General features: G+C 42.7%; 1 protein-coding gene across 3 annotated transcripts in view; it reads left to right on the top strand.

Annotated features, from left to right (window-relative positions):
• MAP3K5 (mitogen-activated protein kinase kinase kinase 5) overlaps window positions 1-14,443 on the top strand; it is a 152,696-nt gene that overhangs the window by 32,606 nt on the left and 105,647 nt on the right. For all 3 annotated transcript variants that reach the window (XR_002087740.2, XM_019479636.2, XM_006267397.3), the window contains exon 2: window positions 10,334-10,473. Coding sequence is in view for 2 of the 3 variants with exons in the window: in XM_019479636.2 (XP_019335181.1) it covers window positions 10,334-10,473 (140 nt within the window). In the remaining variant the exon portion in view is untranslated. The remainder of the gene's footprint in view (window positions 1-10,333; window positions 10,474-14,443) is intronic.

Genomic DNA, 14,443 nt, shown 5'->3' with positions numbered 1-14,443 from the left:
TTTGCATTTGTGAAAGCAGCGAGCCTTAACACATTTTAGCTGCTCATAAACAGGGATCCTGGTTCTCCCTGATTAAAAAAAAAATTGCAATTCTCTGATTAAAAACCCAAAAATCCATTATTAAAAAGGAAGTCCCCTTACTCCACCCACCCACCACAGCCCTGCTGGAGAGGGCCCCCAGCTGCAAGAGCTATGGGACAGGGACCTGGGTCCATAGACCCCTGCCCCTGGCAGGAGGCGGGGGCTGCTGCAGCGGAGTGGAGCTTGGCTCCCCCCGCAGCTGCCTGCTCCAGGCTCACGGGGGTGGGTGGCTCCCCACTGCTGTGCACTCTGCAGGGGCAGGGGGACCCATGCCCCCAGATCTGTGCATGGGGTGGGGGCAGGCATAGGCTGCCTCTTGGACTCTGCTGACCTTTCCCGGGGCCTCCACAGCCCATCAGGTGCAACCCGGTGTTGCAGGGCACAGTGGGGCCTGACTGGGAAGCTGATTGCTGTTGCAAGCTCTGCACTGCCCTGGTGATGCATCTCAGAGTGCGTGGCTGCAGTGAGGGGCACAACCACGCACCTCCAACCCTGCTGCTGCCCCATGCACAGGGAATATGTTATCAGGGCAGCATGGAGCTCACAGCAGCAATGAGCTGCCACATGCAGCCCCACTGTGCAGCACCAGGTCACACCCGCAGGGCTGTGGAGACTGTGGGGGAGGGCAGCAGGGCAGGAACCTGAGCCCCGCTTCCACCGCACATCCAGATCTGGGGGGCACAGGTCTCCTCTGTCCCTCCTGGGAGTGCTCACAGCAATAGGAAGCCAGCCCACCCCCTGCCTCTTGGACAAGCCGCTGGCAGCCCCATTCAGCTCCCTGCTGGGGCCCTGTGGCAGTGCATTGTGGTCCTGGGCCCCAAGCCCCTGACACTGCCCAGCTGGGCAGCAGCCCCAGCTCTGTCCAACTTCCTCCCTCCTTTTGTGGGCTTCAGTCCGCCCCACTTACCTGTTCTCCAGGCTGCCTGGCAGCCATGTGCATGGCACCCCATGCCTGACTGCCCTCCTCCCACTCCCTCCCAGCCTACAGAGAGCTTGCTGCACAACTGCAAAATGTGGGTCTCTCCATTAAAATGAGAAATCGGCATTTTCCTCTGGTGAAGAGGAAAATGCCATGTTTTTCTCCATTTTTTCAGTGGGGAAACAGAAAACCCGGATACCTACTCATAAAGAAGGTGCCTTCCAGTTTACTTGCCTTTTTGGTTTTTGCTTCTCATGCACGTATTGCTTAGAACTTTTTATTTTAGAATTAAAGTGTCACTATCATAATGTCCTGGGACAAATATTACCTTGTAAGCTCTTCAGAGTCTCAAGCTCAAGTCTTTTTTTCAAAAAAAAAAAAAATAATTTTTTTTTTAAACTTGCTTCAGTACCCTTCTCATATGTATCTATTTGACTTTGGCCTTTCTTGGAATAGTCCAGTTGTATTAGCTTCTATGTAGTCTTCAAGATGCCATCATTTTTTTTGGTGTGCTTACTTCCCATATGCTTGTTCTCTTCTCTTTCCATTTAAAATCCAGCATGCTTCCTTCTGTGCTGTGTGGTCTAGCTTCTAGTTGCTGTTGCTTTGTCAGTGAGTACATTTATTTCACTCCATTGGTCATGGCTCTGGGTATCAAGTTCCCCATTGACATCAATGGGGCCAGAATTTCACCCAGAAGCTCTTACCTTTGCTATCATGCAACTCCTTTGGTTCATTCTCTCTCTCTCTCTCTCTGTCTCATCTGAACTCATCTGTAGTGTGACGTCCTGCTTTTTTATCAATATGCTTTGGTCCATGTATTTGGAGAAAATGCCAGAAGCTGATTGCCATCAGTGTTTCTAAGCATCCTGGTACCAGGTGGAGAAGGCCGGTGTGCAAGTTTGTTAATCATTGTTCCCAGATGACCTTATGTAGGGATAGCATGGTGACAGCCATGCAGAGTACACAGAGTGTTTAATCGCTGTTTATTTCTGCTTCAGGTGTGGTTGTTTAAACTGGACTCCATGCAGGGACTGATAAAATTACCGTCAGGCTTTTACATGAGTTTTTAAACCCAAGGTCCAGTACATCAATTAATTAATATGATCATATTTTTATTTTTACTCTGGTTCACCTTTCAACTTCCTCTGCTTTCTTCTGCTTTCCCCATCTCTGGTCACACATTTGTTGCATTTTCCTAAACAGACTGTTAGGCCCTACTGTCCTGGGCACTGTACAAATATTCAGCCCCTGAGCTGAAGGTCTAACAGGTTATGGACACATGATTGATTGCAGCAATTTCAACAGGAAGTAGGAGACTTACCACAGAGCAGCTGATGTGTAGTTGCTGTCTGCCTCTGGGGTTCTTTTCTTTTCTTTTCTTTTCTTTTCTTTTCTTTTCTTTTCTTTTCTTTTCTTTTCTTTTCTTTTTGTTTTTATTCCCACAGTAAGTGAAAGCTGAACTGTGAAACTTTAGCCCTGTTTTGTTCAGGAACAGGCTTACCTGGATTAGGTCTCACTTACTGTGGGCTAAGGACATTATCACATACCAGCTGTGGAAGGTCCCAACCCTCTTGCATAGTATTACAGTTTGATCATTTGTCAATACCCAAAGAAACCTAGGACAGAAAGGGAACCTTCTCATTATAAAGACCAGTGCCCTGCTAACATGGGCAACCATGTCATGTAACCCAATTCATGCTAAAATCTTAAAACTACGTTTCCTGTCTCTGCTGTTCCTATTAGAAGGTGGTTCCAGGATCTTGCTACTCTAGTGGTTAGGATCTTTTAATTTATAGTTACAGTCCCTTGCAGTTCATACCCATTTGTTCTTGGGCCAACGCTGTCCTTGAATTTTAAAAGCTCTTCTCCATCCCTGGTCTTTACAGTAGTTTGTGGAATGTTTGCATTTCACCACTCATGGAAGCCATTTGTTCCCAAATGGGATGGCCTACATTGGCTCAGTGTCACTCTTGTGGCTGCTGCTGTGACTTGCATCTCACCCATCTGTTCCCATTCTTCACACTGCAAACCCATAAATACTCAAATGAGGGTAGTATCACAGACTAGGAGCAGATGGCTTGGGCTTGTTTTCTGGAAGCCACCAGAGAAGCATGGAGATACACCCCCAAAAGTCCAGAATTCCCTCATCTTCCCTTCTCACATGTGACTTTTTCTCTAAATTATGAAGTTTGTCAGACCTGTGCCACTGACTTCCTCTTTCCTGGTCCATTTCTGCAGTTATTTGGAGCCCTCTGCTTTGAAAGCACACCCATCTGTCCCACCCTTTGCCCAGTTTCCTGTCCCCCTGAATCTCTCTGCAAGCTCTGTGGCAGTTTGAGATCCATTGTTTCTACCTGTTTGCTTGATTCTTCTGGAAAACTACGCTGCTCCAAACCCACATTCCTTCACGCAGACACATTGGGACTTGTGTTTGCAGGCATTGGCCATCCCATTTTTCCAAAGATGCTTCCAGTGATCTGGGAACTGTTTAGGTTAAATGACCCTCCATTACCTGAAGGATAGATGCATAATGCAGTGTTGCCAGCGTATGGGTAACTCCATGTAGGGTGATACATTTAGTGATGTAGCAATCTCATAATAGCCACCAGAATTCATAAGTTTTACCTAATCAGATCTCTCAAATTGTAACAGCCAGTTTCATGATGTTTTTAGTACATTCTGTTTCTTCCACCACATTCAAAGTGTATTTTGGTACAATTGATACTGCACATTGGAAAACGGTTTTGCAAAACTAGTCAGTTGTCCAGATTTGTATTATGGCTAATTAATTACTGTCACTGTCCAGTAGCGATAATTTTTTATGCTGCAGTTTCCTCACAACTGCTTTTTCTCTTACATAGTATCAGTCTCTCACCTTACCCAGATATCCCACCCCCAAATGATTTTATCTAGTTAAGTTGGGTAACCTGCTTCTGAACTGTTAGTTTCACTGTTCCCTACATTTTCATTTACTCATACTCCAGCAACACTGAAAGGAATAAACCATCAACAAACCTTTCTGTAATCAATTTTTCTAGATAACGTAAATAATTTGCTATTAACCATAGAAGCTGGGGACAGAAATTACACACAAACTGGCAGTATAAGTGACCAGAAATCAGTTCAAATCTATAACGCAACACAAGTTCAGTGTACATATACCATTTTCAAAATGGCCAAAATCAGTTTAAAATAAACCTGGATGGATGTAGTATCAGACTTAACTGATTTAGGGTAAATCAGTTATTGAATTTCTGTCCCAGATCCCCTCTAGATTCAAGTTAACTTAGACCCCAGCATCCCAGGATGCTTTGAACCTTTCCCCACAACTCCCTCTACCCCGCCCTGCCCGCAGGGTGTGCAGGGTATATTTGGCCCAGGCTGTCTGCTGTAGCTGAGCAGGGGGGCAAGCTCTAGCATCTCCTGGCTTTTGGCCTGGGCCTCTGCAGGCATATTCTTTCATTTCTGGAACCAAAAGTGAATGTCTATTCCTTTGCTTATCGGTTCAATCTGCGCAGCTTAGACTAACCTGCAGAGATTGAATTGATTTTTGCCGCAGGCTTTTTGACTGTCTGTACTTAGCCAGAATGATAAATGTAATGTTGGGTGCAGCTATGAGGATGTTGAAATGGATGTAGGTTGTTTTCATTTCCCCTACTCCTGGAAGATTTCTCAATAGCACATTTCCTTGCTTGTTAAAACTGCTGACATTATATAACTAATGCAAGGCCCAACCTTGTGGACCAGTAGTGAGGCAACACCTTTAAACATTTCCAAAGTTGAGCTCCAAAGTAAGTACTGTCACCTGCACTTCTTTTTACTGTCTTTTATTTGTGAGCTTTATTCATTAAACCTGAATAAAGAGAAGGTGAAAAAGGAGGGAAAAACTTATATAAAAGATAAGGATTGTTATGTTATTCTGGAAGTTGCAGCTGCTCACTATGCCTGTCCTAGCTGAGTCATTGTGGCATAGTGAATGCAAAGCAACAGTCACATGGTTAGGATGAGAGCAATTCAGAAAGTACCTGGAAACAGAAGTGTATTCCTTGTAGATCTATTTTCAATTGCAGCTGCATTAGTGAGCTGCCACTCATTTTTAATTGCACTCCTGTAGTAAAGTAGTACATTAAAAAAAAAAAAATGTGTGTCCATATGAAAAAAATATAGTACTACAATACAGCATTTACTTGGTAGCCTGGACAGTCTTTGCTGTGCTGTTATGTTAAACAAGTAGGGGGTGAACTTTGGTCACTTTGCATCTCAATCATTTTCTCAATGATTAGAGCCACCAACTGTAGCTCAGGGCAAAGGGCTTGGCATTTTTACCATGCATGAGAAGTATTAAAACCTGTTAAACTTTAAAACTCTGCTAAAAACTTTAAGGTCCCAGTTTTAGTATGCATTTCTCAGATATAACTCATCATACTTGGGTAAAATTCTATTGGTCAAAGACCTCTGGTGCTTCCATAAGCTGCATTCTCCACTAGAAGGTTTTTGGGGTATAGCTCTATCAGCTTTGACAAACCCTTTTAAATGTAGAGCAGGTACCCTGAGTTGACTGAATAAATAGCAAAATGTTGCCTTCCCTAACATATGATGATTTAGTAGGGACTATTGTTAGTATAAGCATTGTTTTACCTAATAACATTGTGTCTGTTGGTGCCACTGTGCTAGTTAGCCCAGGTACTGGTGGCAGTTTAAGTGCATCTAGCTGTGCCCAAGATGTTGCATAATATCCAGTTGGATAGCCAAAGCTAACTCTGGTGTATCTATGGGCCCTGCTACACATTCAAATTAAAGCTGGATAGAAACCATCTATGGAGATGTTACACATTTTCAAGCACTATTTTTGTAGCTGGTTGGCTCTTTTTATAACTCAATAGTCATTTTTATGATGTGATAATTACTTTGCACATGTGGCTGGTCTAAATTTATTGCACAATTAACTAGCTAATTATGTGATAATTACTTCCCAGTTGTTGCTGGTCTTACTTTGCACATGAGATCGGTCTAAATATATTGTGCGATTAGCCAGTTTATTGTATAATATATGTAACATTGCAGAACTATACACTAAAGGTGTATGCTGGGTATACACAGGTAGGTAACTACGCTGCAGTGCCTGCTGATTAGTCCTTCCCTACTCCCACCTCTTGACTGGTACCTGTTTTACATGACTACAGTAGGAATTGGTGATTATAGCCCTCTGATACAGGGCTTTTATGGGTAGATCTTAAAGTGCTTTACAAAGGAAGGAAGTATCATTCCTACCTTTTCTTCAAATGGTTCTTTATCAGTTATCCATGCCCAGCTCAACTTTTGCAGGAGAGAGGGTGGAATTCAACCTTTTGGACAAACTCAAGTGATCTGGCTTTGTGTGAAGGATAAAATTTGCCTTTCAGCCCCACAACCAGAAAGCTGTCTGTGAGATGCAGCTGAGGTCCTCTGCTACCAGTGCATGCTCCTCACATTCCTACCTTATCTCAGCCTGCCTTGAAACCTATCCTGTTCGCTAGGCTGTTTAGAGCCAGAGTAGGTTCTGTCCCTTTGCAATATGTGGGGTATACAGGAGTCTTCTGAATAGTGTGCTGGCACATAGCCTCTGTACTCCACTCTGGATTGGCATACTGAGAAGGCCTCTTTTTTCCTGCTCCATGTGTATTTAACTCCATCTATTATAGTTTCTCTGGTTCTGAAAGCAGAACTGTAATATCTGGATAAATGTACTGAAAAGCTATTTTGCTTTGTAGAGAAGCTATAAGTACCATCGTAAACTTGATTGAAATACTGTTTTGTAACTTGTAAAACAATATTTTGCAGTGAATGGGAAACATGTCTCCTACTGCAAAACTACAGATTAGTATCTTCTTTTGATGGGAGTGATAGAATACTGTTACGGAGTTGTGGTAAATGGGGTTCTGGCACATACACTGATGACCAGTGTGTTCTGTGTACTTCCTTCTTTATGTTAAATTTTGCTTAATGCCTCAAAAGTTTCAACATCATCTCTCAAGATTTGAGAGTTAAATAATGCAAAGTTACTCAAATTCTTCCTTTCACAGCATGACAGAACTATACCACAGTTTAAGAATTGCTCGAGAGAGGATCCACATGACTAAATGTAATTAAAAATAGAACTTCCCATAATGTAATTTTTTTTTTTTTGAAGAAAAACAACTACAGTGAAATAAAATGTAACATTATCATAATACTTAGCTGGCTCTTGTTTCTCTCTCTCTCTCTCTCTCTCTCTCTCTCTCTCTCATTTAATGCTATGGTGCAAATCATGGTGCATGTGATTTGAGTTTTGTGTTCCTTGCCATAATAGAAAGAAAATGTAAATAGATAGAGATTTGCTTTTAGTTCTATTCACTCAGGGAAAACATTTTGGGCATTTCTAAAAGAAAGTGTCCCTCAGCTAATTATGGAACTTGCAAGGTATGTCAATTTTTAATGATCGTTTTAATTCTTTTTAATACCCAGGAGTATTAAATTGTTTTTGATACCCAGTAGTTAGGGATCTACCTAACATGAGGATATGGCTTGCTGATTTTTGCGGCAGATCCCAGGGCCGGTTGCCATTTTTACAGACTGAGTGCGGCCCTTTGCTGATGATTGGTTGCAAGGGCTGTCTGTCATGCCCCACCCTCCTCACCAGTTGGTTGCAAGGGCTCTCCATGTGATCCTGCCCCTTGCCGCTGATTGGTAGGGAGGGGTGGAGCTGCATGATAGGCAGCCATCTTGCCAGCCAGCAGCCTTTCGGTCCAGTAGAACACCCCCCCCCCCTTTCCTCTGTTCTCCTCTGGTGGCTGCGTGTGTGGGGAGGTCCATGAAGACTGCTGGCTTCTCCTGGGAAGGCAACATTTTATTTTTAGTCTTTTTTTTTTGGCAGCGAGTCTAATTTTTCTCAGAGCCTGCCCAAATTTGAGTTTTTTTGCAAAAATCGTGTACTTACAAATTGGATAGGTTCCTACCAATAGTTTACACAGCCGGTTTGATCCTTTTTTTTCTTTGAAAAAATCAGTACATTTTGGCTGAATCTTGGTGTGGGGAGTAGGGAGAGGAGAACGTGAGGTGGGTGTAAATGCCAGATGGTGTGTGCATCAGAGGCAAAGATGAGTCAGTTTTCTTTTGTTGCTTTTTTGATTCCACAAGGGTATTGGAGCAGAAGACAGCTACCTGATGTGATAAAAAGCTTCATATGTTAGCTGGAATGGCTTTTTTGTGATTTGATTTTTGTTTTACTTTTGCATAAATTTGAGGAAATGAGGCTGGAGTGCATCCTCTCTAAGGCTTCCGTTACTTTAGGTTTTGTTTGCTTGACTTGGGTCCCTGGATAAATTGTGCCGAGACTATTGTTCCTCACCAATAAGCACGTATGCATGTGCTTAACTACTATTGCAAGTTCAATTTAATATGCACAGAACTTTAGGCATAAGCAGACATGTTTTAAAATAGAACATAATTTGTATTGGGGTGTTTAGGACAGTCAGACCTAGATAATATCATTCTTTTTATATCACACATTGTCTGTTATCACAACTTTTATTATCAGTGCCTGACTTCCATATATAACAAAGGCCCCCCCCATTGTTACTGTGGATGTCGTCACAAACCGCTTAATGTCAAAAGCAAGCCATCTCCAGTGGGTAAATATATCACTTAATGTCACAATTACCAAGTGTTGTTCCAAGATTTAATCAGTTAGCAAACAATTATTTCCAAAGTAATTTGCCTTGTTGAAGAAACTTATAGTATTTAAAGATGTGTACCTGCAAAAAGTTTGTTTTGTGTTTTTTTTTCATATAATTATAAGGTAGGCTTGTCAGCTTAGTCAAAAGAAGCACTATCAGAGCCTGAATGCAATTTGCCTGGGTCTGTAGTGCCACATGTAATTTATCTTGTACTTAAATTATACAGGATGCATCTGTTCTTACCCCATAACATACTTGTTATCCGTGAAACTCTTGGGGGAAAAAAACAATACAAAAATAATAGAAAGGCTGGACAGTGGGTGAAACCTTGGCACAGTGCCATCAGAGGAGGGGCTCCAGGGGCTTAAGCCCTCCCAGCTTCTTGGTACGGTGATTATAGGTCCTGTCAGTTAATTTGCATGTGATTTTTAACATGGTGTATATATAATATTTGCACACTTTACTTTGTTCTTTTATGTTAGATATTAAGTAAATGCCACCTTTGGGTGTTATATAAAGTTCAGAGAAAGGCACTAAAGGAGCCAGGTATGCACTGTAAACCCTCCAGAGTCAGAACTGTAGTACTGCCCTTTGTGAAGTGTTCAGAACTGGAGTAAGCACCACCTGCTGTGCTATTTCTGTGATTGTTAAGAATCATCATATTAAACATTAACCATCGTGCTGGGATGCTTTGGGATGCTTCGAGATCCTCTGAGGGTGCTAGAGGAGGTGAGAGAAGATAAGTAGGTAAGGGCAGGATCAGGCTCCAAGTCAGAGGACATAAGGGCTGGCTCAGGCTCTTTCTGCTTGGTTGCCTCCACTACCCAGCCCCTCTGGAAGGAGGTAAGCACTGTAAGAAATAAATTGGTTCTTGAAATGAGGGGTGCTCAGTTCATAGATTCATAGATTGTGAGGGTGGAAGGGACCTTGGGAGATCATTGGGTCCAGCCCCCCTGCACCAGTTCACAAGAGTTATGGAGAGGGTGTCTTGAATCTAACAAGGGGTGCCATGCCTCTGTAAAGGTTGAGAACCACTGGCTTAACATACCTTTCTGTCAGTCTTGTGTATATATGACATCAGGGTTTTGCTGGAAATAAATGGATACTAATTTGTTCCTTTTGCATTTTCCTTTCTTCTGCATTGACTCAAAGGTAGCTTGTTTTTCTGCAGTGTCTCAAATGCAGTCTGCCAGTTTCTTCTGCATCATGCAACCCATCTATAAAGTTTAATATAGAAGTTGCCCAGCTTGCAGATGTCAAATCTCCACTAGTATTTTTTTCCAAGAGCATAAATCATTATGTATAGATTAGACAAATAAACACTGTGTTGGAGCAAGGCTCGAAATGAACTTTTGCATTATGTCTTGTTTAGTGACATGCTTATCCTTTTTAGGTTAAGGAAATAGAGATCTTATGGGAGGGGTGTCGGGGGCGGGGAATGCTCATGAAGTATAGAAACCGCTTCCTGCTGATTATATGTTCAGAAGCAGTAACTAAAAAGGGGAAATCCCTCCTATTCTTTATTTCCCCCTTACAATGCAGGCTGTCAAACAAAAACTGTTGAAGAGTAATAGCTTAGGTGGTCCAGCTCTGAAAAGCATATGGCTAATACCAGTTCTTTTATTTCTTTCTGCAGATATTGCAGTGGTGGAGATGAGTGATGCTTTCCGCCAGCCTTCCTTGTTCTACCACCTGGGGGTCAGAGAAAGCTTCAGTATGGCCAACAACATCATTCTCTACTGTGATACAAATGTAGACTCCCTGCAATCACTGAAGGTAGACCTCAAGTTAAAAGATAGATAGATATAGGTATAGATATAGATATATATCTGAAAATAGACTCAAACTGCTGGTGACTGATGCAGACTGCCCAAGAGTTGAGAGAAAAGCCAGAAGAATCATTTGAGGTCTGAAAAATGTGTCTGCAGTGATGGCCTGAAAACACTCTATCTGATTAGTTTATCCAAGAGAAAAGTACAATGTGACATGGTCATAGTCAGTACCTATATGGGGAGGACATTAAAACCTGCCCCCCCCCCCAACTATTTCTAATCTGAATGTATTTAGCTTCAGTTTTCAGTTACCAAATATTTTATCAGCTAGGGCAATCAATCATTGGAGCAACTTACCTGGCCATATAGTTCCGATTTAAAAATCCGGAATGATGGAGTGTCTACTACATCTCCTTAAGGAGCTCAACCAGAAGTTATGGGCTTGATGAAGGAGATTGGTTCTTTCGCCTGCTTTATGTGAACTGGGTAATCATAACAGTTCCTGTGACCTGAAGGTCTATGAAACTTTCAGCATTTTCCAATTCCCATTTCGTATTTTGCTAAGAGGAACCATATGTACTTTTGTCTTTTATACTAACGAAAATAGCAACAAGGAAAGAAAAAATAAAATCTTATTGAATGTGCCCACTCTAACAGGATACAGCAACTTTTGGAAAAGCACACAGGTGGAGTTCTTAAAGGTTTATTGCACAAGATCATAAGGCACTGCTTCATTGCTGTATATAATGTATCATGTATAAACCTGATGCAGAGGTCTAATCTTTAAATATAATGTCCTGAAGATTTTCAGGCTTTCTAAAGCCTAGGATTTAAATCAGGGAGGATGGGGAAGGGGTGTCATGGGCATGTTGGTAAGTAGGTTTAGGAGAATACAAAATACAGGGCATTTTCCACACTGTTGAGCCAGATGAAATTTTAAATGTAGGCCAGGGGCAGGTAATTATTTCAGGCAGATACCTCCCCTCTCTGTCTGCTGGTACAGCTCAGCCCAGCTCCATAGACCCCTGCCAGCCCATGCTCCTGCCACCCTGCTCTGGGCCATGCCGGCACTGGCCCTGGGACCTCCATGCATGCTCCACGCTTCTGCATGCCTGCTCGCCTTCACTCCTCCCACCTCCGCTTCCCCCACTTTCCTGCCTGCCTGTGGGCCGCTCTGTACTACGTGGCTCCCAGCTGCATGGCTCGACTCTGGGACTCAGCAGGAGCTGGTCTGGCCCTGAGGACTGGGGCGATCTCCCGTAGTCCTCCCCTGCCTCCTCCCCCTTCTTACCTGAATTTCCCACTCCAGTGCAGGGAGGCACAAACAGCCCCATGGTCCCAGGCCAGAAGCCTCTGCTAGGCAGGGGCTTCCGGCTGGTGGGGGCAGGCCTTGCTGTTTCAGGAGCCTGCCATGGCTCTCCTTTGCTCCTACTGCCCTGGCTCCTGTCATCTTTGACAGGTAGCCGGGGTAGATAAATATTAATTTTCTAAATTTTTAGGGGCCCTGCAGGCTAGATAGAATGGCCTGGTGGGCTGGATCCGGCCTGCAGACCGTATTTTGCCCACCCCTGGTATAGACTTACCTCTGAGTTCAGTCCTATTATTAAGAGGTTTCTTCCAATGAAGCCAGTTTAAAATAAATAAAAAAGGAAAGTTCTGAGTCATTCATACAGCCATTGGAGAACCCTTATCACATGTCAGCTTACAATGGAAAACCATTGTTTGGTGGGTCAACATAGTGAATGCTGACTGGATACAATGATAGGATATCTGGAGCTTTACATTACTGGACATTATTGCTCGCAGTTTGTCACTCTTTCAAGCCATGGATGAGTGGTTTCTCCTATAAGCTGAAAATCAGAATAGATTTTAGGAAATGTTAATACTTTTATACCTACCTACCTTTAAAATGTTGTTTTCCTTAGGCAACTTTGCAAGAGGTACAGCCTCTTAAGCTTTAGAAAAATCTGTTTTCAAACTAAATGGTTTATTAGTAGTAGTATTATTGCAGTACTTGGTCAATACATGAGGACTGAACCATGGACTTGCTGAGTTGAAAGCATGAACTGATGAGCCAAACCTTGAGTCAGGGGCTCTAACAGGCTCCTATTTTCTGATTAGGACATGGAAGGGAACAAAATCCACACTAGTGACTGGGTTTGACTTCAATGGTATGGTTCTGAAGACCACTGAGAGGGTTACCTGTAGGTGTGCATCCAGTGCATGTTTCTGCGTGAGGTGCACATTTCTGGTAGGCCCTTATGTTCCAGTCATGCTCTGTTGCATAGAACCTAAAAAGGAAGACCATGTTATGGTTAGAGATTAAGAATCTCTCTCAGAGAGCCTCTTGATTAGTCTTGATGTTTTTAACTCCAGTTAAAACCATTTAACTTCAGCAGCAGGTATTTAAAAAAAAAAATCCTGTTTGAAAGTATTGTGGGGGGGAAGCAGTTGTAACAGTTACTAAGGAAAAAGAAATGGGAAGACTTGAGCTGTCATCGGTCCTGCTGTGTTCCCAGGCAGCTACTTCTGGAAAGAACAGGATTTTTTTTTCTAGTTTTGTCCTGTTACATGTAAATTGGGCTTCCTTTCTGAGATAAGTCTCAAAGGATTCAGCCTCTTCCCATCATCTTGCAGCCAGTTGGACTGTTAGCCATCCAATTATATTTGCAACACAGAGTGGACTGATTATAGGCTCCCACAATAAAAAGCTGATGACAAATGATCTATTGATGAGTTGAATTCAGTTATACTGTACTCCACTTCACTGAATGAGAACTTCAAGGAGAAGAATTTTGGTAGTATTGACTAGTCAGATGTCCTTGGAAACTGAGTACTTCCCCTCCACAGAGCATGGACATTTTTTCACCTTTTCATTTAGGGCTCCATTTCTGTAGGCTCTCCTACATACTGCTAAGCAAGAGTGTGCATGTGAACAGTTAAAACACAGCAGCTTATACATGCTGAAGCTCTATGCCCTCTGATCATCCAGTTTGCATGTCTATTCTGCGACCACCCTTGAGAATGCCATTGTTTATATTTGAGGGGCCTGAATCCTGCAAGTATTTCATGTCCAGGACTCGTAAGTCAATAAAAGCTCAACATGTATAAATCTTGATAGTATGAATCAGATGTTCAAAATTCCCCACAGACAGGTTCAATTCAAAGTCCACTGAAGTAATGAGAGAGACTCCCTTTGTCTGCAGTTGGATTTGTGTTGGGCCCTATGTTCATGCTTAATGCTCTAGAGTTAGGAGTTGGAAGGAAAAGAGTAACAGATAGGTTCCTCAGCTACTTTGAGATGGGTTTTGTGTTGAGTCCTTTCTCAGGGCTAATACAAAGTATGTGGATTGCAATGAGAGTCTTTTCACTTAAGTAGGGCCTCATACCTTCTGGACCATCATTACTGCAGACAGCAGGAGTAGAAGAGGGATTGAAGGGGTACAAGCACACCACCCCAGATTACAGACTGAATTCTGGACAAAATAGTCAAGATGCATCCCATGAAGCAGCCTGCTTACAAGTCACTTTTGGTCGTTGTGCACCCATAGGACCTTTGTCACAGGCTTCTGATCAGATAAGACAGGTAATAGAACATAGAGATAAGGGGAAAATCCATGGTTGGATGGTCCAGAAGGTATGAGGTCCTACTCAAGTGAAAAGACTAATAACGTAGTGTCTTTTATAACAGTACTTGATTATTAGAGGAGTCATTCCCTCTAGGTGTACTTGGGCTCTTGATTGTTTTGGTTTGTTTGTTTTTTAAAGTGGACTGGAAAGGGCCTGTTTCTGTTTTTTCTCTTAATTAAAACAAAAGCAGGGTGTGTCTTCAGGAAGACTTATGCTTTCTCCTTACTTTGTTGCTTAAATTGAAACACAGACATAAAGGGATGGACCTGGGTGACTGATTGATTTGACCTGACAGTGAAATGTGACTTCTCCCCTATCTGCCTTTGTACGCAGGATTTTTTTAG

The sequence above is a fragment of the Alligator mississippiensis genome, chromosome 1 (genome assembly GCF_030867095.1).
Source record: "Alligator mississippiensis isolate rAllMis1 chromosome 1, rAllMis1, whole genome shotgun sequence".
Lineage (NCBI taxonomy): Eukaryota > Metazoa > Chordata > Crocodylia > Alligatoridae > Alligator > Alligator mississippiensis.
Note: the sequence above shows the minus strand (reverse complement) of the source record. Positions and strands in the feature narration are given on the sequence as shown.